We start from the raw sequence: 23,043 nt of genomic DNA on the forward strand, positions 1-23,043 counted from the left end.
GTTTGACGAAATACTTCTGGGATGCGTTCAAAAATCTGCTCATCGGAGCATTTGATTGACCAATCTAGACAAAAGAAACAAAGATATCTTTGTCCAATTTAAATTTATCAGAAAAATTTTTAGAAAAATTCTCTGACCAACGACCAATCGAGCACAATGATCGTAAGAACCCTAGTAATCAGATGATCGAATTCATGCAATGACGTCAAAGAATAATAGTTAGAAATTCTAGTTATTATCGTCTAGTTATTATCATTTAGTTAGGTTGATCTTTTCGTTCGGTGAGCAGCCTGCAGGCTTGCAGTTTAGACAATATGTCGAATATGTTTGTGCGTTTCGTGCGCTAATTTCGTTTGATTTCGATAGAAACAGAGAATTGTTGCAAGAAACACGTGCACAGTGATCTTGGATTCACATTTTAAGTCACAAAATGCATTGACGCCAAAATCGATGGCTAAATCATGCGTCTCTTAATGATTTAGATATACGAATTACGCGGTAAGATATATCAAGATGTATATATTAGCATATAAGAAATTGCATATATACACTTCCATGACATATAAAATTTTTTACGACTATTTCTGTGTACATATTCAAGTATAAATAGACATAAATAAACACACTTCTCTATTCTATTAAATATGTTATGTATACATTATAAGAGTTATTAAAATTATGATTTCCTGAATAATCATTTTTGTATCTATTCATATATTTATCTTTCATAATTATGATAAATAAATAAGAGAGAAAGAAAAAATTTTTTTAATTGATTCATGTAATATATTATTTAATTTAATTGTATAATTGTATGCTAGTTAAAGAGAAAGTTAATTGTAAAATTGTATGTTAGTTAAAGAATTTTTTTTATTATTTAAAAAAGAGTTCTATTTAATTCGTTTTTGGCATGATTGTATAAATTTATTGAGATTATGTGAATAATATAACTTTCAGATAGATAAAACTTAGATAGACATTAAAACTTTATCAATGGCAGAGGAAGAAAGAGGGCCTCTTTCAGGTAAGACATATCTTTAATGTTTTGTAAATATATTTAGATTTAATTTACCATTAAATGATTTCTTTCTATAATACAATTAGAAAAAGATGACACCCAATCAAATGATACCACCCAATCAAAAGATGCTTATGTACCAGAAGAACCAACTCCAGATACCTCAATTTGCTTGTCAGACATACAAATGCCAGAAACACCAGAGAGTACCAAAGGGCAAATAAGCGATGGAGATACATCAAGATTAGAGAGCCCAAAGACGCTGAAACCAGTGCTTGGAAAAATTCAAGCAAAAAAACGATTAATGGCATTTGCTAATCAGTTTAAAGTATTATCCAAGTCCCAAATTAAATCAAATTTGCAGCATTCTACTGGAGCTTTAAAAATAAAAGATAAAACAGTACAAGATGATACAAACACAAATAAATCACGGAAAAAAACAGGTATGTGATACTATAAAATTTACATATTTTACTATATAATATCTCATAATTATCATCTTTATTATATAGCTATATGTAAATTAACTCATTCACCAAAAATTTGACAAATGTTAAATTTTTCTATATAATAATTTGTTTAAGGCTATAAATTATTAAAATTATTTTGTTTTTATTATGAAATATATTAGCAATAAAATTACAATTTAAATTTCTATTAATTTGTAGAAAGTAAAAAAGATTAAGTATTTTAATTTTTTAAAGAATTTAATATAAGATACAAAGATTAATAATTATAATTATATATAATTAATAATAATTATATATTCAAAGATGTATCTAATATTTAATTTTATAATTAAGATATTATAGAAATCTTTTTTACAATTTTTCACAGAAGAAAAGATTTTAGCCATTGAAGAAATTCGAAGAGAAGAATCTAAAAGTAAAATGTTAGCCATGGCATTCATGGCAGCAGGTATTATTTTTTTATAATTGTAATTAATGTCAGACATTCAATAACAAAAACTTTTTATAGCAAGTATGGAAAACGAAAATCATACTGGCAAAAATACATCTGATTTATTGGCGAGTAAAAGACATGCAAAAGTAAAGAGCAGACATGAAGGAATAAACGACTTTCGCAAAAATAGATCAACAATACACCGAAAATATTCAGAAAGGTACAAAAGAAACATTTTTAATAACAAAATACACATTTTTTTAAATATTTTTATATACATGCAATATATTTTTTTATTCTTTTTATGTTTTGTTATAATTTTCAAGGCATCGACATCGTGATAAAACTGATAGGAATAGTTCGAATCGTGAAGTAAAAGATCGAAATGAAAGTACTGAACGTTCTATGCAAAAATCTCAAGATAAAGAAATACATAAGAAAGATAAAAAAAGAAAAGATGAGAGAGATAGACGAGACGATAACAAGGTGGATACAAGTCGTGATAAGAAAGAGGAAGAAAAGGATAGGAAAGAAAATGAAAAAGAGAAACGAGAGGAGATGAGAGAAAGAAGAGAAGGAACAAAAAATAAGAAAGAGAATATAAAAGACAAACGAAATGATATATTAGAAATGGAAACAGAAGATAAGGACAAAAAGGAAAAAGATAAAGATAAATGGAAGGAAAAAGAATTATTGAAGTGTAACTCATGGATAGAATTACAAAAATCTGGTTTAACTCTTGATGACATTGGTCATCTTAGAAGACGCGATAATACAGAACGATTTATAAGAAATAGGTATAGCACAATTATAAAAACAGTATAAAATTAATAATATAAAAATAATATTCAAAATTTGTGTGTGTGTGTGTGTGTGTGTGTGTGTGTGTGTGTGTGTGTGTGTGTGTATGTATATATATATATATATATATATATATATATATATATATATATATATATATGTATATGTATGATGTTTTCAGAACAGCACAAGATTATGCACGTCATCTCGAACATATGTTAATGTTGAACAATTATCATTTGAAACGTCAAGCATTAATAGCTGAAGGACTTGATGGCCCTAAAAAGTATCCACCTGAATCAATTAAAACGACAAAACGAGCAAAGGGAGCTCAGTTATTGTATTGTGAAAATCCACGCACGTCCCTTTTTTTATGCATTTCGCAACTTCTGCAAGCTGTGTCTCCTGAACGTCGCGAAAAAATACGAGACATATGCGAGGCGTCTTCATCACGGTATATTACAGTGTCTATTCAACAACTTCCTATTCAAATCTTTATTTATTCCAGATCTTTGTATATAATTGCAGATGTGATACAGAAGATACAGCGCCACAAAAGCGTAATTGGTATCAGCAAATAAATGCAATCAAGTATCAGGATACTAAGTGCCAAGTAACAGTACAACTTCCTAGATCAAAGTGGGACAGCGAAGATGAAGAAACAACATCTGTCAGTGCAACGAAAGAAGAGATTAAAAAACCAATAAATAAATTACACATTTCCGTGGCTCAACGTAAGTGGCTTTTTATAATAGAGATAATATAACAAATGAATATTAAAATTCTAGAAATAATAATAGTTTATTTTTTGTTTTAAAAGAAGACAGATGTTCTACATCCTCCAGCACAACTGATGAAGATAAGATTGATAATAAAGCCGAAGACACTAAAGTAGATAATGAATCCAGTGAAAAGACAATCGACAATACAACAACAAATGATGAAGCTTCAAAATCGCCTTTGCTACAATCTACTGGAGATGAAAAGCTAGTTTCAGAATATGAACAATTCATGAAGATGGTATGCACTGTAACTGATGTAACTAAGGAATATTTGCCAAAAAAAAATCCTGTTAAAACTACTTCCCCACATAGTTATCATGAATTCAATATAGAATCTAACTTGGCAGAAGATAATACAGACATTGAAATACCATTGAAAGAGAAAAAAGACAAACTGCAAACTTTAGAAGGATCAATAAAGAGTATAGAATGTGAAGAGTCCACTATATCCACAGATTGTCAAATACAGATTGAAAATATGCAAATTGAGCATACAAATAGCAACGACGAATCTGAAGATTCTAAATCAATACCCAGTGATTGGGAAAACGTTAGAATCAAAGTTGAACGTTTAAGCGACGAGAACACTGAATCAAGAGAAATTAAGAAAAAGAAAAAAAAAAAAGTATCTAGCAGTGATTCGTCTAGTAGTACTAGCTCCTCAGATTCGGATAAAGAAAAGAAAAGAAAGAAACGCAAACGGAAAATATTGAATAATTCGTCTTCCTCAGACTCCGATAGCACAGACAGTAGTAGCAGTAGTAGCAGCTCCAGTAGCTCGGACGAAAAAAGAAAAAGAAGACGGAAAAAGAAAACAGTTGGAAAGAAAAGAAAGAAAGCCAGACGCGCTGTGCGAACAAAGAAAAAGCGAAGGAGGAAGATGAGCACTGATTCCAGTAGCAGTGATTCAGATGAACGGAAGAAAAAGAAGAAGATTAAAAAGAAGCTAAAGGAAGCACAATCTATTAATAATGGGGATATAAGCAAAATAATATCTAAGTCTGCTGTAATAGATTCACCTTCAGACGAGATAAAAGTATTACATTCAGGAACTTCAATAAAGAAGATTAAAGAAGAAGCTAAAGATAAAAAAAGAACTGATCAAATCACATCAATAAGAAAAACTATTACTAGTATGAGTGTACATGATAATGAATGCATCAAACAATGGGAAGTAGATTCTATGATTACACTGCAGCCAAATGATAGTGAGTCAAGTCGAGATCATATTGGTGAATTGGAAAAGATGGATGGATCTGAAAAAAGTACACATCGAAAGAAAAGAAAGCGTAGTCGAGATAATATGCAAGACAAAGAAAAGTCATCTAAAATCAATGAAGAAAGAATTTATCAAGGAAAAGAAAGATCAGATGAGGAACTTGAGATGAAAAAAAAGAAAAAAAGGGAGAAAGATGTTAGAAGCAGCACTGAGTTTCTTGCAGACTGGGAAAGGGAAGGTGAGCGTATTAATCAACAAATAATACAAAACGAAGTTAAATTTTCAAAAAAATTGGAAAAAAGACACAAAAAGGAAAAATGGGGAGAAACATATTTTGATACATTGAATGTGCCATCTTTGACACAGCTTGAAAAAGAGGTATGCCAAAAACAACTCTTAGCTGATGAGTGGGAAGTGGATAGCTTGGAAGCAATATCAATAGCAGATCTGAGTGTGAACAAACGCAAAAGCAATCAGAGTGTATTAAAGAAGATAGAAAAAGAAGTTAGATATGATGAAAAAACAGATACTTATATTGCAATAGAAAAGGAAAGTGCGAAAGAAATGAAAAAAAGACAGGAACGTTTGTACGCAATAAGAATATGGGAAGAGGAACAAGAGGAAGGTGAAAAAGAAGAGTTGATGCTCTTGAAGCAGAAGAATAAGCATAAAAAAGACGATTGGGATATAGAAGAGGAATCATTTTTATGTAAGAATAATGAAGAAATTTGTAAATCTAACGACATTGTCGGGATAGAAAAAGAATGGATTAAACCAAATGAAGATACAAGTGTTAAGGAAGATTCAAATAAGTTGGAAATAAAACTTGAATCAATTGGTTCTAAGCGAATTAGAAAGAGTCGTTGGGATATGGGCTCGCATTCCGAAGAGAAATCAGAAACTAAAGATATATGGGAGGAAGATTATCCAGAATGGTCCAAAATTAATAAATGTGAACAAAAAAATGAAGAAACAGAAAAAGGAGATTTATGTGCTGCAATTTATTCAGAAAATTCAGGTAAATCTGATCTGATAGATTTTTATCATAAAAAATCGCAAAATAGAGAATCACTAGAAAGAGCTTGGACATCGGAAGAAATGGCAACTAAACCTGTACAAACAAAGAAAGTAGAAGACACATTAGTGAAAACTTTAATTTCTGCGAAAACAAATGATGAGCAGATTGCATCTTCCAAGGAGCATCAATTTAAAGAAATTTTGGATTTGAATGCAAAATTTAAAGAGAAAACCATAGAATTATATAGTCCTAGCTCTCCAGCACTTTCTCAAAAATCTCAGGTGAGTATTTTTACTTGCATATAAGTAGTCTTACATATACAAAATGTATCTAAACAAAAAGATTATAAATTAATCTATGCAATTTGATAGAAAATTATAAATAAAAAAATTGTAATCAAGTTTTCTGTGTCATTTCTGTATCAGTTAAACTGATATGCGACGAAATAATGTCAACGATTGTTGACCAAATTCTTAATAAATATAATTTTAATATATGTAATTTCTTAGCTTAGCATATCCTTTTTATTTGAATATAATTAATATAATATTAATATAATATTAATATAATAGTTTTTTTATTAGATAATTTTTTTTTGTTTGTTTTGTTTTTTTATAGGACATAGAAGGATCTAATGACAGCTGTAATTCTACTTCTTTGCCTTGTAAGAAAAAGAGAAAAGAAATGTTGGTTGAAACAAAAGAACTATCAATTCCTTCTGATGGTATACCATTACAATTAACAAAACTACGTGATACAAAACATGAAGCAAATGAAAAGATTGAAGACATTTTAGACAAAGTACAATTGGATGATAAAAACTCTGCTCAAAAATTTGACATTAAAAAAACTGATGATTTGTTTGACGATTTATCGATAAATGAACTGTGTCCAAAAGCGCATAATTCTCAATCAATATGTATGGATATTTTTGCCGAATATAAATCAGAAGGATCACATAATAAACAACGTATTATAAATTCCAACGTAAGTTCGACAACACATACAAAAGATGATGAAACGAATGCAGAAAAAACCGCACTTAAACTTATTCCTAAACAGCTTCTGATACGACGTTCTAACGAACAAGTAAAGCCGATGAAACGTATCCTAGAAACACCGTTACAGGATCCTGTTCAGCATGCGGCGGCACTATTGACGATACAAAAAAAATTACTAGAATCACACATATTAGAAAATGATATTCAAAAATCACCGAATGAAGAACCAGCAAATCAATTTAAATCGACGTATAATGCGGAAAATAATAGCAAAGTCGATAAATTATTAGACACGACTGAATTTGCTGTGGCCTCCAAGTCATCGGTAATAGCACGACAATCTCCAGCTTCGGAAAAGGTGATTTCCATTCGATCTGGACAGTCTGAAAATTACAATAACAAAGAAAGTAAGAATGACGTAAAAAAATATAAAACAAATCGAAATCTTAGTGATATTAACGTCCCATCGGGTGCACGATCTCCCGTTAGAGAACATAGAAAAAAAAGTCCTGGTAAGAAAGAGAGCGAGAAACGATATTCGCATGATTACAGTAAAGATAAAAAAGAAAAAAGATCTGATGATGGAGAAAAATCCGACAGAAGGGACAATAAAAATTTCAAAACGGACTTTGCCGATGATCGAAGAAAATCGAGTCCTTCAGGACGAGGAAAGAGAAAAAGAAGCGGAAGTCCATATGCCTCGTGGGAACGACAAGGAAGCGGTAGTAGAAGTCCCGGTCACAGTTGGAGCAGAAGTCGTAGCAAGAGTCCGAAGAGGAAAGACGAAGCTACTACCAGTATGCGAGATAGAGATAGAGATAAGAGAAGAGAGAGATATGACGACGAACGATCAAATAGATCACGAACAGATGAAAGAAGAGAAAGATATATGCGATCTTCACCGCGCTCCTATAATGAAGGTAAAAAAGAGCTTGTTAACGTGTGCAATCGTTTTTTCTGAAATTTTTATCCTAATTTCAGTAAATTGTCATATTATTGTTATTTATTTACTTATAGATAATTTCAAGAAGCATGGCTCATCCTCTAAAGGTAATCGTGAAGATTGGGGTAGAAGGAGATATGATAGTGTAGATCGTGAGAAAGATGTTAGATCTTATGATCCAATGGAGTTGTTGAGAGAGAGAACGATGGAATCTGAGAAATATAGAGATAACAGGTATTATTTAAAAATATTTACTTGAAAATATTATTTATATATTTAAACGTTTTTTATACACAATTCATTAATAACTTATAAAAGATAAAACAAAAATAAAACTTGATGCATTGGATTTATGTTATTTATAACGTCGCAATGTATGAATTAAGAATATGTAATATTTTTACAGATTTCACACAGAAGAATTAGATCATACATTTTGGCAGTATGAAAACAGCAATATCTTGCGAGATGGCAATGAATCTATGGATTCTTATGCCACTGGACAAGATTTGCCTGCCGAGTACGAAGATCGAGCGTATTACAGAGAAGAAAGTCTGGAAAGGAATTTGATACAGTGTTCGCCTCAACCACTATCAAAATATAGGAGAAGGTATTTTTAATTTGTGTTGCTTAATACATATGTATATGCATATGTATTAAGCGGATTCGGAACTAAATAATGTGTTGAGAAAATATCATCGATGAAATTTTTGTCAATAATTTCATTTTATACACGAGCGATCGCGCGAAAAACATAAAAAATTTTTCATTTTTTAGCCAAGGTAGATCGAGCGCAAGAAGGGATTGGCAATGGGAAAAAGATAAAGGCTCCATTTCGGATTTGGATCGTCATGGACATAGATTACGAAATCGTACACCACCGCGATCGAGATATTCACCAAAGCGACAGGAACGATTCCGACGAAAATCCAAATCACGTTCAAGATCTTGGTCACAGTCTAGATCGCGGACACGATCTAGATCACGGACACGATCTAGATCGCGTTCTAGATCAACGTCAAGATCAAGACCAAGGATGAGATCGCGGTCAAGAAGCAGATCTCCGTCGGATTTAAGATCGAGAGCGCGATCAATCTCTATGTCAAGATTGAGAAGCCCAGAACGTGGATTGAGAATGTCTGAATTGCGATCTTCCAGGTAGAATTCAATTTACAATCAAACTCTAAGATGTCTCCTTGCTCTGACATAAATCGAGATTCTTCATATATAGATCTCCCTCGCCTGGAAGGAGTAGACTGAACGAAATAGGAAGGGAAAGGAAGGACAAGGACGAAAACAGAAAGCTTAATGTTTGTAGTGAAAGGGGTAGACGTATAGAAACTATAGTTCAGTCGGGAGTTGCACAAGGAACGAACATTTTAGACTCAGAGATGGGTATTAGTGGCAATATGGACGCAACAAATTTCCAATATCTAAATGAGATTGAAGGTGGAAATGAATATTATTATACAGAGAATAATTTAACTTATCCTCCTTGTATAGATGAATCAACCACCAGTTCTCCGAAACGCTTATCGCTTGATGATAGGTAAGAATTTGCGTCAAGTCCTTAATCCATTTTCTTATATATTGTTAAAAATTAATTTTGTGTTGTCTGTTGCGCTTTTGTTCAAATATGCTTCAATTACTTTTAGATTGTAGTCTTGATATTCACTGCCAGTATTATACGTGACAAACTATAGATTTTCAGTACTGACAATGAATATTGGAACAGCCTCAATATAGAATCAATCACATGTATCATATGACATATTCTTTACAGGTTAGAATTAGAATTAGGTATTAAGAAACAACATAACAAGGATTCCACTGGAATATCTTCAGATTATTCTTCTAACTTCAATCCCAATGTTATTGCGTATCCGTCTCCTCCCCAACAACAGCAACAGCAAGTGATGTACAGACAACAGCCTACTGTTTTACAAGTACTTGATTTATATAATATCTTTATATGTGGTATTATATATAAAAATATGTATCGTATTATCTATATAAAAAAGTTTATAAATATTATTTCTCCTGTGTTAAGGTTGGGAATGTTTTGCAAGTGGTTCCTGCCGACTTCAATGGAGTGCAATCATTACGACGAGAAGTACCTGCAGCCTGTACGACTCCGCCTGTGCGGCCCGGATCCAGCCAAGTGGTACGCGTAGGTAATGTTCTTCAAGTAGTTCCCACGTCGTTAGACTGGAGTGGCCAATCGACGACTGCAGATCAATCGAATGGACTTTTGTATTCCTCAACAGTGCCGGCACCTTCGCCATCTTCAGTTCCCATGTCCGTACCTGTACCTGTTCCAGTTCCATTGCCTGTTCCGCCTACCGGAAACACTCTCACTCCTATTGCGACTGTCGCACCCGCTGCTCCACTGCAGCTATCATTGCCAATACCTGTTCCCGTCCCGGTTCCAATCCCTCCTGCGACAGCAACAGTGTTTCCGAGAAATGAAATTCAGTCGCAAAGTACGTATAAATAAATCTGTTTCATATATCTTTCTGTCCCAAATATTTCACGCATAATTTAACACCAATAAATATTTTTACATTAGAAATAGTTCAACCAGTGTATAATTACGAAGCTATACTTGAGACACGCCGCAAGGAGCGAGAGGAGCGTAAAAGATTACGTGAGTTACGTAGGAAAGAAAAGGAACGCAAAAGAATAGAGCGGATTAATCGACGAGCTCTGCGATTACTGGAAAAGAACAATACATCGCAACCAGTAAGTGAGATCTTGTTAGATCGTCGTAAGGGTTCTGTTGTGGATCCATCGGTTTTGAAAGCGTTGAAAGAGGGAGAAGAACAAGCCGAAACTGAATCCCCATCCCAGACTATTTCTACAAAAGAGGAAGAGGAGGAAGCAGCAGTAGCAGTAGCAGCAGCAGCAGCAGCAGCATCATCTATAAAGGAGGAAGACGAAGACGCTGCCGCAGACGAAGACGAAGATGATGATGAAGATGAAGTCGAAGCCGAAGCGGAAGATGATGAGGAAGAAGAAGAAGAAGTGGAGGATGAGGATGAAGATGATAATGATGATGACGAAAAATCATCGCAAATAATTAATCAACGTATCGAAGTTGATGAAGCTACAATGTCCGCTGACATGAATAAAGATCAAGCAGAAATTGAAACTACAAAAGAATGGCCAGAGTTACCACCTCCTCCATTAAAAGGCATTTTGATTGCACCAGGATTTAGGTTCGATATTAGTTATAGTATCTTTTAAAAATATCATTCTCCAATAGAATTCTATTGTTCCAAATTTTGCAAATCATTTTATTTTATTAAAGTGTAAATTGTCTCATTAAATGAATTTTTTTTCAGAAGAGATTCAATTCCCAATGGCAATTTGGATGATTTATCGGATGTAAATGACGATATCAAGGACAATAGCGACAAAGAAGAGGAGACGGATAAGAATAATGAATGTAACAAAGACGTGGGACCTGATGCTAAATTTAGTAAATCAGCAAAACTACTGAAAAAGACAAACAGAAACAAAAAATCAGTTCAGTTTGCTGATGGCATAAAACCTGGTGAAGGCACGAGTCCCAGCGGCGGCGAAGGCGACATGCCCTCACCACCACCTCCCAAAAGAATAGATTTGCGTGAAGGACTCAAGGATTTAAGAAGAGACAAAATTTATTCACGGAAGAATAGAAAGCAGGAGAAAAGAGCGAGATTACCAAAGACGAAGAAGAAAGTCAAGGTACATACACTTTAATGTTCTTTAATTTCTTGAAGGAAAGAAAAAGTATTTTTTTTTTTGTATTGCTTAAAAAACATCTTTTATACTTTTGCAGGTGAAGATAATTAAGTTGAAAAAACCGCGCGTTACTCCATTGACAGCCATGATGATGGACGACTCTGACGAAATGGATGATCGTTCGCCACCTCCACCGCCTCCTGGTTCTCCACCGCCGCCACATCTGTGGCCTAGCTATCTATCCGTTTACAATACAACGGTTCGAACAGTCGAACAACTACACACTATAACTCCTACTTTGACAACTGTTCAAACTCCACCACCGCCGACTCCATTGCCTCTTCTGGTCCCGCCTCCTCCATTAAATTATACCATCCAACCTTGCAATAAAGCTTAAAATAACACTAATCGAGCAGATAGGTTTTGCGAATTCTTTTGATACTGACTATTCTTTTTTGAAACGCAGTGATAAATTTATGATTTTATTTCAAAATTGAAAAATAAAAGCGAGAACTATACATTAATGTCGAAGTTGGGACTTCAATAATAATGAAGTTAAAATTAGAAAAGACAGAAGCTGTCAGAAAACATGCATTGATATTGTAAATATGATCATTACTTCCCGACCAAAAGATCGTTATAAATCTTAATCCATTGCGTCCGTGTAATTTTTAGTAACTTATATAATATTTCCTCGTTAACAGAAAGAGTTTTTGTTTCATTGACATTAATTCCTTTTACATTATTCTTTTTTTCTCTTCTCTTTCTCTTTGTGCAAGCAACTCTTCTTAGCTAAAGAATACTTATCTGATTCTTATCTAGTGCATATCTGATAATATTCTGTGTTTGAAGATCGTTCGTTATTCTTTTTTTTTTTTTTTTTTTCATTTGTTATTCTCATTTCATTTTCGAGCATCAAGTCTTCTCTTCTACAATTTTAATGATTTTATAAGACAATCTTTGAAAATTAAACATATGTACTTTGTGTTTATTAACAAAAAATGTTTAATAAACACGAAACAGTTTTTTATTAATGAGGAAATATTACACTAATATATAATTCAGTTCGTGTATTCATATATTTTTCGATACCGAGAAACATCGGATACATTAGAAAATTATAATAGCAATGGAAATAGTGTAATTAATTATTAATGATATATTGTTAGCAAGATTTCTTATTAAAGTAAAGGCATATATAAGAGCGAAAAAAATGCAATGTACATATACATTGTATTATATATAATTATTTGTCACAAATACATGTGACTCTGTCTGAAATGCCGATGATATGTGACTTAAAATTAGATCCCTGTGCAATTTTTCTTACTATTATGTGAAACACTTAATGACATGATTTTATCATTAATGTATAATGATTAATGACAAAGTATACATAAAAATATGAAATTTGACTTCATAAAAAATATAATCACATGTATTATTCTATTGCCTTCTTCCATACATTTTACATTTAGAAGTTTTAAAATAGTATAACATTGGCAGATATATTTATCATTAAATGCTCTAGAAGAGAAATTCTAAAAAAGATGTAAAGTATTTTGCAATCTATAAAAAATTTAATATGAGATAACATTAAATTACCTTAGTATATATTGAAGATTGAATCCCAATATTGCTCAATATTATTATCAGCCGCATATTTACGTTATTCAATAAAATATTATCTACTCACAGTAGAAAAAAAATATGTTATGGAAATATATATATATATATATATATATATATATATATATATATATATATATATATAATAAAAAGATATAATTACAAAAAAGTAATAAATGCTGATTTTATAATTCTATTTTCTATATTTTTATAATTGGATATGAAAAAATCCAGCGTCTTTCGATGAAATGTTAAATATATGTAATATGTGAAATATTACGCTTTGTAATAGAAAAAAAAATTCGTATCGCGTGTGATTAAAGTACACTTTATAATGATAACAAGAGCAAATTGATATTGCACAGATAGAACACATATAGGCATGAAAAACACTACTGCTACCGACGAGTATATCGTGTCTATATCGCGTATGAGGAGTCAGTAATGATCAATAATCTCCAACAATCAAAGATAATTGTTAAATAGTGCCGTGGTTTATTTTATATTTAGATTTTAATTTATAGCTACTTTTATTAATTTTCAGTGTAAAAAAACGAAATGAAAGTAGCTATTGTTGGTGGTGGAGTTGTCGGATTAACGACGGCCGTAATTGCGCAAAATGGATTTCTTCGTAATGCTGATATAACAGTTTTGGCTTCGAATTATGATGATATTGTCAGTTACGTAGCTGCAGGAATTTTTAGAGTAGGTGCTTCATTCGGTAGCTATAACGAGGAGAAAGTAACGAAGTAAGTAATAAATTTTCCGCTATTTTACTAACATATATATATATATATATATATACACCTTATGTTTTGTTAAAAAGATAATATAAGATGTATATATATATATATATATATATATATATATATATATATATATATATATATGAATGTATATGTTTTATCTCTATCTTATAAACAAATTTTAAAATTATAGTTTTTTTTCACGAAAGATATGTGTCTTGTTCTAATACTCTCTGTTATAAAAAATTAACATATAAAGGACATAATAATGTGAATAATATATATACAGTCTGTGGCAAAAATCAATTGTACAAACCGAAAAAGGAATGATTCAAGGATATAAAAATAAGCCGAAAATGTAGAATATAAAATTTTTTCTCCATGAAACTCCACTTTCAAGAAACTTTATTAAAAAAATAAAAATTATTTTAATACTTTACACGCATTAAAACTTAAATCATTCAAATTTTAAAAGATTGAAATATATATTGTTGGTTTTCCAATTTTTGAAGCTATTTTTTTCGAAGTCTCACATAAAGAATATTTATTCTACATTTTCACTTATCTATCTATTCGAGATTTATCTATTTATTCCCGCTTGTATCACAAGTTTTTTATCGCATCCTATATTTATAATCAATTATTTTTCGAGAAAATGGATAAAAGATTCTTACGAATTTTATGATGACATTCGAAAATCCGATTATGCCTCTTATGCTGGAGTGACTGATATTTCTGGATATATATTTGCTAATTCATCTCCACATACTGTTCAGGTAAAAGATTGATTAAAAAATTATTCTCTTATCAAGAGTCGATTTATAAGAACAAACTAGAATTATTTCGTAAGAATTTCGTCGATAAAAATTTATAGCAAGAGCATATATATATATATATATATATATATATATATATATATATATATATATATATATATTTATATAGCCTCAATTTGTGCTGATTAGTTTAACTGCTTCAATTAGAACCGTTGGCTTGAAAATATAGTCCCGGTATACAGAAGAGCGACAGAGGAGGAATTTCAATTAGTTAATGGCAATTGGAAATATGGATCATTTTTCTCGACTCTTCTTACACAAACCAATTTATATCTTCCATGGATTAAGCAAAAGTAAATGACATGCTATAATTATGAACAATCGATAATTTTCGTTTGATTTGAATTATTTATCTTGCCATAGATTGCTAATAAATGGAGTTACGTTTGAACAAAAAAAACTAAATTCCTTCAAAGAACTAAGTGACAAATTTGATATCATAATAAATTGCACTGGACTTGGAGCACGTAAATTATGTGATGATAGACGTCTCGTTTCTATACGCGGTCAAGTGCTCAAAGTATGCTATTATCTTTCGCTTTCGAACTTTGCTTGTCGATATTGATCTTGATCGATACTTTCTTTCCTTTTTATCTATGCAGGTAAGAGCACCGTGGATCAAAACTTTCTTTTACGGCGAGCTCGACACTTATGTTATACCAGGTTTCGATGGCATGGTTACTCTAGGTGGATCGAGAAACTTCGATTCTGAAAATATAAGATTATGTCCATACGAATCAGCAGCGATTCGCGAAAGATGCGAAACATTGGTTCCATCTTTAAAAGATGCGGAACTTTTGCGACAGGAAGTCGGTTTACGACCACATAGAGAAGGCAGTGTTAGAATTGGAGAGGGAAATATCGTTAACAATGGTTGCTCTAATAAAACCATAGTCAGTATTTGGACTGTAAAAAAAATTACGTATTAATTCACAAATCGACTGATCGTATTTTTTTTTGCAGATCGTACATAATTATGGACATGGTGGTTACGGAGTTTGCATGGCACCAGGAACCGCTATTGCGACCGTCGATACAATCATGGAATTTCATAAAGCTACCTGCTGTAAAATATAATTGCTATAATATAAAATTTTGTTTCAGTTTTGTACATACGTTACAGAAAAATGTTCTTCTCTAAATGGACATTCTTAGTCAACAAATTTACAACGAAAGTTAATGATCTAATACTGCGCGGTATTATTTATCAAAATGCACTTGTAATCAGAATTTCTAAAAATTTGTTATGTGTGTCAGATGCGAGATACATATTTATTTCGCTGATTGAGACACAATAAAATTTTTTTACAAAAAAATTAAAATCCTAACAATTCACTAAAATTAAAAAGCTACTTTTTTATTTATACAATCATTGTTGTATCAAGCATGTGTTGCTTATCGATCAATTATTTTGCGAGATACATATACAGATGAGTCGTTTGATATTAACTACGTTTGCAAATGTATGTAATGTAAGAAGCTCATAAACTTATAAATGTCGTATTGTAAATTAACATGTTCGATTATTTATCGTTAAAACGATATCGTCAAGCCGGAATTATATTACTGTAAAAAAAAATCATTACATCAGTCCATTCGAATGTTATTTCTTGCCGGGTTTTACATTTTTCCGAGGTGGTGCTCCCCATCTCAATGCACTGCTATCAACTGTAAGACGTGGCCTCTTATATTGGCTGCTTTTTATGTGTTCTTCCACTAATTTGGGTGTGACACAAATAACGTGTTGCCCTTTCCAATATTTAACCATGTTCATACTTTGTAATGTCGAAATGATATCGGTTTGCGAAATGCTGGTCATTTGACTGTAAATAGATTCGTATTATGCATTATGATTCGTATTATCTCTTTGTTTTTGAAATAATTGATTATTGGTAACATAAGTTTAATATTTTACCTAAGATCTTTAATACTAAGTGTTCCTCTAAAATCTCGAAGAATTTCCAATAGAATCCAACTCCAGTAACTGCGATAAGACAACTTTCCTAAATCACTTAAAGGCTTCTCTGGACTGCCAACTGTTTGTTCAATTCTGCTTAATTCATAGCTAAAAGCTATCAGTAATTTGCCATAACCTTGTCTTTGAAAAGGTGGCAAAGTTAAGATACATGCCACATTATTACCATCAGGTGATTCTTTTTCCTGAAAAGAGAAGATAAGTTATGATAATTCTATAAGATTGATTATATATAAATTACAAAATATTTAAAACAAATCTTAAGAGATACAGTCAAAAAAGACAAAAAAAATTTAAATAATGCAGATAACTAGTACTTTTGGAAAAGATGCAAAATATAAACATTTTATTAATTTTTTGAAAATTTTAATGAAGTCGGCGAAAAAATCTGCATTTTTTGTTGATACTTAGAAAGTATTTACTTAAGCATACCTTTGAAAAATAACCAACTAAATGTGCACCATGCTTATCCACTTCGCACAAAATGTAAAAAAGAAATGGTTCTACATCAAAATAAAGCGTTTTATGATCCAGGAATAATTTAGCTAGCAAACAGAGATTCTGACAATATATCTTGTGTTCTCTGCCATCTACTTCCCAAATACTTAATGTTCCTTTTCGATAGATTTCTTTTCCAACTGGCTGTCTATGAGTGCATTCACTCTAAAACAAAATATATATCATATATAATCATATACATATAGACTCTTAATAAAAGTTTAACAAATATAAATAATTCCATATTTACCATGTGATATCTGTACGTTTTTTCGAGACGCATATATTTTAAACAATATTCGCAAATCCAAAGCTTTGGTTGCTTGCCGTATTCCTCTGGATATGGACTGAAATACCAAGTGTCGATCTCGTACTTGCCTAGAAACAAACTTCTGAAAATCATGAGATTCTTTTTGCATTAATTAGATTATAGTAATAATTATAGGAATGATACAATAATATTTACCGATCTGTATTCTATCTATGTATTTGACTTTTGTTATAGCTTCGTGTTCTTTCTCTAGTGCAGCTGTAGTAGGGTCCATTTCTGCATAAGTCTAAAAATAATAAAAATATAGTTTGTTAAATATAGTACTAATGCTAAAAAGTTAATAATAAAACTTCTGTTTATATGTGTAATAATATTATTTTTTGGTATAGATTTATTCTTTACCTTTTGTACATGATTAATCTCATCATGTCGTCTTTTCTGATTTCTAGTAATTTTGCGATCAGAAGAGTCCGCTAGTAGATCAGTCCCAGAATTTCTATCATGCCGTTCTATTTCACTCATGTCAAATCTGCTGGACATAATTCTGTCACGAGGCACCCATTCGTCCAATCTTCTGTTGTGTCCTTCATAGTGGACATAGTATTCATAGTGATTTTCATTCTCATTGTAACGTGTTTGGATAATTTCAGCAGGATCTATAGAATAATAAGATAATAAATATAATAATAAATATCATAATATCAAAGAGAGATGAACAATCCTCTAATATTCATTTTTTGTCAAAAATAATATAAATTTCAATAAGGCAATGCGTATATTAATTTTACAATTAAAATTTTTTTCATTTTTACAATATTTCATAATGGCAAGAAATTAATTAGATATAAGTGTGCTTCCTTAAAAAATCTTGGTAAATATTATTGATAAAAAGCCAGAGATATAATGTAGGAACAACAATTATTGACGAAATGATAAACAGTGCAAACCATTAATAATTTTCAGCTTTTTGTATGTAAACAAAACGAAGAAACTTTCGGAATTTCATAATCATCTGCACTGATATAAACACTTTAAAACTACGCACATAAATGAAATTATTTAAATATTAAAACATATAATATAAGTATTTCGATCGATATTAAATATTCGATTGATATTATCTCATAATTTATCAAAATATACATTGATGATATCATCAATGTGTTGATATTAATCCTTTGCACTTGGATAACTTTACATTTAGCAGGCTTTTCATTAGTGTACACGCAGTAAATAATTGGCATTCGTTAATAGTTATCAATCTTACGCACGCCAGGAGTCGTCGGATCTGCGAACGAGATAATGCTCGCCTATATCGAGCGGCAATTCCTCGAGACTGTCCGCGTCATCGCCGGAGCCCTTCCCGCCATTCGTCAACGTATTCTCGCGCTTCTCTTGCTTCACCATTGTCTCCCTCGTTGTGTTGCAACCGTCCTTATTTCTCTGTTCGGATTCGGCCATAATTTCGGCTGCAATTTACGCGTCACGAAAATCACATTCATCAACAAAAATCGTCCAAAAATAGCCGAACATTGCACAGGCTGACGCAACTAAACGCATGACATCCGCAATCCACACACGCGACTACGGTACTACGGTCAACTTGTCAACTACGATTTACCATACATAATGCATCATACATAGAAGTGTGCCATGATTCTAACAATGAATATTTTTGCACCACGCATGCGCAGTAGCTTAGCGCAAAAAGTACGTACGCATCTTATTATTAATCCATAATTAATATAATTATTATATGTTATTATTATTATAATTGACTCCTGCTCCCAGGAAACGCTTGCGCGTGGCAAAACGCGACGGTAGCCAATCAATTTTTCGCTCTAATGGAAAAGTTGTAAGTTGATTGGCTATCGCGTCGCCGTTAATCGCGCGCAAGCGTATCCGCGGCCTGTGCGTGTAGAAGCCGCGTTTATTAGGCCGCGTTTCAAAATTCATTGCCAAATCTAGTGCATGTAATGTAAACTATAAATTTTCAGTACTGGCAGTGAATTTTGGAACACGATTAATGTAGTACAATATCACATAATTTGTTATCAAATAGAAAAATTTTCGAGACTTTAAAATTTTTTATTTAATAGTTAATCGTGTGATACTGTTATACTATGTCATCTGTGTCAACTACTTATTTCCTTCGTCAGGAAGAGACAAAGATTTTGATCCTGTTTTATATAAAACATAAATTTTCCTAAAATCGTTAAGCATTCAATCATGCAAGTTAATCATTCCGTGAACATTATGGCGTAGATGCGAATAAGAGAGAAAGAGATTATGTTATTAATTTCTCTTCTTTTTTATTTTGCTACCAAAGTATCGTAGATATAAAAACCGCTAGACAAATAATGTATCCGACAAATCGCTCTCGCTTTCTCTCTCTCTCTTTCTTTCTCATTTTCTTGTTGATTCTTCGAAAACATTTATTTTATGAAGAAATAACTTGTTTTATCTCTGTAGATATACAGAGTGCAGAACGCATGATTGAATCTCGCGCCGAGGAAGATGGCGCCACGCTCGACGACCGCGCATGTGCGATAGAAGTCTAATGGCTAGTGGGAGAAGATAGGCAGGGATGAGAGGCGACGAGCGGAAAGTTAGCGCAGATGCTGAAAACACTTTGTCCGGTGAACGTGGTGAATAGTGTACGTCGGTGCTGGGAAGCCGCGCGCGCGTCCGTGAGAGTTCGTGGAAGTCTCCGTATTCGCGATGGACGGCCGTCCGGCGATACCTGTTGCACGATCGGGTCCAGGAGCCCGGCACATCTCGGACGTCCACCGTCGTCCTTTCTAAAGTGTTCACCGGCGCCGGTGACTCGAGGAAGGCGAAGGATGCATCGCCGCGTTCGCGCCCGTTGTTGACGTTTTCCCTGCAGTGTGCACGCGTGTGCGACAACGAAGTGTATGTGTGTGTGTGTGTGTACATGTGTGCGTGCTAACAGTCGCGTCAATCGTCAATCGCGTGATACTTGACGTCTCGCGCCGCGTTGCAGCAGCGGTTGCGTGTCGGGTCGAGAATCTGAGGAATCGCGCATACCGGCGCGAAACGAGCTCGCTCGCGCGCGCGCGCGCGCGTGCAAAATCGACGAGGTATGGGAATCGTGCAAAGCCGCGGCGGCGAGAGCGATGGTGGTGTTCGCGAGGTATTCGTCGGCGGTGTCAAGGCCGGCGTGCCTCATCACTCGTGTCAACCCAGCCTGGGCATGGGCAGCCTGGGCGGACCTCACACACGCAGCGGCAGCGTACGCAGCGGCAGCGTACGCAGCGCGCCGAGACAACCGATGCCGGACGCAATCGAGCTCGAGAGGCGTTTCACCAAAGTGCTGGTGAGTACGCGAACAAAAAAGAGAACTGCTCTATCTCTCTCCCTTTCGTTCATCCTAATCCTAAGTAATAAATGACAAGCTGGATAAAACTTTGTCATCTGCTCTGCGCTCGTAAACATTACTCTCGCAGTGAATCTCGTGGCGATTTGAATAAATGTCTATGTGTACTCGAAAAATATAGTTTTGTCACATCCATACAAAAATCTGAAATTTAAAACTTATACGCTATTGACAAAAAATTATGTAAAAAGAGTTTGATTGTTTTTAAATGATATTAGCGAGATTCATTCCGAATTAATGTTGATGAGCTATTTTGAACGAATATTCACGCGCGCGAAACTTATTTCAATCAGATGAAAGCTTTAGAAAATATCTTAGGAGTAATAATATAAAATATAAAATCAAATAAATGTACAAAATATAAACGATAAACAAAAATAAGTATACAATAAATAAACGATAAATAAAAATTACTTGGCATTTGCATGTAGATAATAGCATTTACCATTAATATTTCTTGGTATTAATCTTGTTTTTTAATAATTTTTCAATGTTTTTAGAAATATACAACATAAGTATTTGTGTATCATAAATTTGTTTGTTTAATATATTAACAGAAGCAAAATATGCATCAACCTATCTTTATTTATACAATAATTATACTAATAACAGTAATTAAACATATCTGTGTTTCTTATCGATATATTTATTCTTTTTTAAATATGATTGAATACATTTGTCCGACAAATTAAGAGAATCACTAAACTCATAAGAGATCACTTTAAAAGAGAGATTTGTTTCTATAATATTTGATAAAATTTTTAAATTTTAAATATTTTGCAAATGTATTTGAGACTTGTTGAAATTCGTATTCTTTCTTACATTAATTTTATGCACAAATAGAAATAATAATAGAAGTTCTACCCACGTGACTGTTAATTGTCTCCGAATATTCCCGATGACCAATTAAGGCACGCATTCGGCGCGTGTCTCGTGAACAAACGTACGACGTGATGAACCCTTCACAAGATCATATTTCTTTGATCAGGACGCTCAAAAAGAATCTAATTACGTGAAATCACAATTTTATACAAGGCGTTAATTGCGAATGAATTCAATGAATTTAAAATTTAAAACTCTTTAAGCAAAGTTCTTTAAATTGCAAATTACAAATACCCTCCTCTAATGCCTATTATTAAAGACATTTGTTATAAAACTTCTTATATTGTATTCCAATTTTATAATCCATTTCATCGCATGAATAAAAAACAAACAATATAAAACATTTGGTTTAAATTATCTAAAAACTTTAAATATTCTCTTTAAATTTAATTTAAAAAGAATATTATATATATAAATAATAATAATAAATTAAATTAAATTTCTCTTTTTCTCTCTTTCGCTCTCGCTCTCTCTCTTTTATACGCGCGCGCACAAACAGCTTCATATACACTTTAACAAATTTAAGCTTTTATTTTTATCTTTGAGAATGACAGATTATTAGTAATAACGCACTAACTTCTTAAAAGTCTATATATTTTTTATATGGATAATAATTATTATAAACATTTTTATTTTTTTACATAGATCTATCTAAATTTTATCGTGCACTATTGCATTTATAATCGCAAAAAATAATGGTAAAAAATTTTCTTTTTGATTGATTTATTTGGATTTGACAATCTTGCTGATATGAGTTTTTTAATTTAAATTCTTTCGCCAATTCTGCTACAATGTTTTGATGCTCGAATGAAATCGAGATAAAGTTGTTTTAGATAATAAATATTTATTATTAATATTTCAACACTAATAATGAAATGCTTGACAATGAATATTGAGAAAAATTTCATTATAAGAATATTGATAAAGAAGATGGTTTAATCAAAACGATAATGTTTTGCTAATGCTAATAACTAACTAATGTATTATTGTGTTATAAATCTCTATTTTTATGATATATCATTCTGAAAAGCACGAACTAAATACCAGAGCAATAAATGAAGACTATCATTGAATTTTTGTAATAAAAAAATTATTTTAAAAACAACAGTTTTCTTAAATTAAGTTTTACGAGTGCAAATAAATGTATTTCTCTAGTCTTTAATTTTACATAGATTTCAATAAAATTTTGAATAAAATTTTAATTTAAATTTTTATATACATATATGCGATTAGACACTAAATATGAAGTATTAAGAAATTATGAAAAAGGATTAATTAAGAAATGATAAAAACACAAATTGATCAAGCAATGCTTTAAAAATAACTTTGATAATTTCAAATACATTATAAAATAATAAGTTTAAATCTGTGATAAATATTGATCGATGGCAACGAGAT

The 23,043-nt window shown here is 32.1% G+C and overlaps 4 protein-coding genes across 9 annotated transcripts in view; 3 read left to right on the forward strand and 1 right to left on the reverse strand.

The window, feature by feature from the left end:
- The first annotated feature begins 295 nt into the window (after nt 1-295).
- LOC126848440 (trichohyalin-like) lies at nt 296-11,819 on the forward strand. 4 transcript variants are annotated; one of them, XM_050589348.1, is made up of 19 exons: nt 296-498; nt 958-1,024; nt 1,105-1,461; nt 1,856-1,936; nt 1,997-2,141; nt 2,248-2,718; nt 2,904-3,176; nt 3,251-3,456; nt 3,543-6,022; nt 6,360-7,662; nt 7,760-7,919; nt 8,092-8,295; nt 8,463-8,843; nt 8,917-9,234; nt 9,469-9,631; nt 9,736-10,168; nt 10,255-10,903; nt 11,030-11,414; nt 11,509-11,819. In XM_050589348.1, exons 2-19 carry the CDS (start codon nt 994-996, stop codon nt 11,806-11,808), a joined length of 8,340 nt encoding a protein of 2,779 aa, XP_050445305.1. In that variant the 5' UTR covers nt 296-498; nt 958-993; the 3' UTR covers nt 11,809-11,819. The 4 variants fall into 4 exon arrangements, with proteins under 4 accessions (XP_050445305.1, XP_050445306.1, XP_050445307.1 ...); XM_050589349.1 differs by having other exon boundaries at nt 3,546-6,022; XM_050589350.1 differs by lacking the exons at nt 296-498; nt 958-1,024; nt 1,105-1,461 and having other exon boundaries at nt 2,001-2,141.
- Nucleotides 11,820-13,320: 1,501 nt separating this feature from the next.
- On the forward strand, nt 13,321-15,715 carry LOC126848463 (D-aspartate oxidase). The gene is made up of 7 exons (XM_050589406.1): nt 13,321-13,477; nt 13,585-13,789; nt 14,439-14,562; nt 14,770-14,915; nt 14,986-15,142; nt 15,225-15,515; nt 15,586-15,715. The coding sequence occupies exons 2-7, from the start codon at nt 13,599-13,601 to the stop codon at nt 15,697-15,699; spliced, it is 1,023 nt and encodes a 340-aa protein (XP_050445363.1). The 5' UTR covers nt 13,321-13,477; nt 13,585-13,598; the 3' UTR covers nt 15,700-15,715.
- Nucleotides 15,716-15,875: 160 nt separating this feature from the next.
- Nucleotides 15,876-18,977, reverse strand: LOC126848453 (histone acetyltransferase KAT8). Its single transcript, XM_050589384.1, has 7 exons — nt 18,638-18,977; nt 17,769-18,022; nt 17,562-17,652; nt 17,346-17,473; nt 17,030-17,260; nt 16,538-16,782; nt 15,876-16,445 (listed from the first exon to the last, which is right to left on the reverse strand). Exons 1-7 carry the CDS (start codon nt 18,825-18,827, stop codon nt 16,226-16,228), a joined length of 1,359 nt encoding a protein of 452 aa, XP_050445341.1. The 5' UTR covers nt 18,828-18,977; the 3' UTR covers nt 15,876-16,225.
- Nucleotides 18,978-19,992: 1,015 nt separating this feature from the next.
- Nucleotides 19,993-23,043, forward strand: part of LOC126848442 (formin-like protein) — a 45,079-nt gene continuing 42,028 nt past the window's right edge. For all 3 annotated transcript variants that reach the window (XM_050589354.1, XM_050589355.1, XM_050589356.1), the window contains exon 1: nt 19,993-20,703. In XM_050589354.1, the coding sequence (XP_050445311.1) occupies nt 20,470-20,703 (234 nt within the window). In that variant the 5' untranslated portion in view covers nt 19,993-20,469. The remainder of the gene's footprint in view (nt 20,704-23,043) is intronic.

The sequence above is a fragment of the Cataglyphis hispanica genome, chromosome 3 (assembly GCF_021464435.1).
Source record: "Cataglyphis hispanica isolate Lineage 1 chromosome 3, ULB_Chis1_1.0, whole genome shotgun sequence".
In the NCBI taxonomy this organism is placed as follows: domain Eukaryota; kingdom Metazoa; phylum Arthropoda; class Insecta; order Hymenoptera; family Formicidae; genus Cataglyphis; species Cataglyphis hispanica.

Excerpts from the sequence above, each read along its gene's own strand:
- LOC126848463 (XM_050589406.1), top strand. The coding sequence starts at position 13,599 with ATGAAAGTAGCTATTGTTGGTGGTGGAGTTGTCGGATTAACGACGGCC. Across the intron at positions 13,790-14,438 it reads AACGAGGAGAAAGTAACGAA|AAAATGGATAAAAGATTCTT; the intron begins GTAAGTAATAAA and ends TTATTTTTCGAG. Across the intron at positions 14,916-14,985 it reads CTTCCATGGATTAAGCAAAA|ATTGCTAATAAATGGAGTTA; the intron begins GTAAATGACATG and ends ATCTTGCCATAG.
- LOC126848440 (XM_050589348.1), top strand. The coding sequence starts at position 994 with ATGGCAGAGGAAGAAAGAGGGCCTCTTTCAG. Across the intron at positions 3,177-3,250 it reads TGCGAGGCGTCTTCATCACG|ATGTGATACAGAAGATACAG; the intron begins GTATATTACAGT and ends ATATAATTGCAG. Across the intron at positions 11,415-11,508 it reads AGACGAAGAAGAAAGTCAAG|GTGAAGATAATTAAGTTGAA; the intron begins GTACATACACTT and ends ATACTTTTGCAG.
- LOC126848453 (XM_050589384.1), bottom strand. The coding sequence starts at position 18,827 with ATGGCCGAATCCGAACAGAGAAATAAGGACGGTTGCAACACAACGAGG. Across the intron at positions 17,653-17,768 it reads AGATTAATCATGTACAAAAG|ACTTATGCAGAAATGGACCC; the intron begins GTAAAGAATAAA and ends TATTATTTTTAG. Across the intron at positions 16,783-17,029 it reads TAGTTGGTTATTTTTCAAAG|GAAAAAGAATCACCTGATGG; the intron begins GTATGCTTAAGT and ends TTCTCTTTTCAG.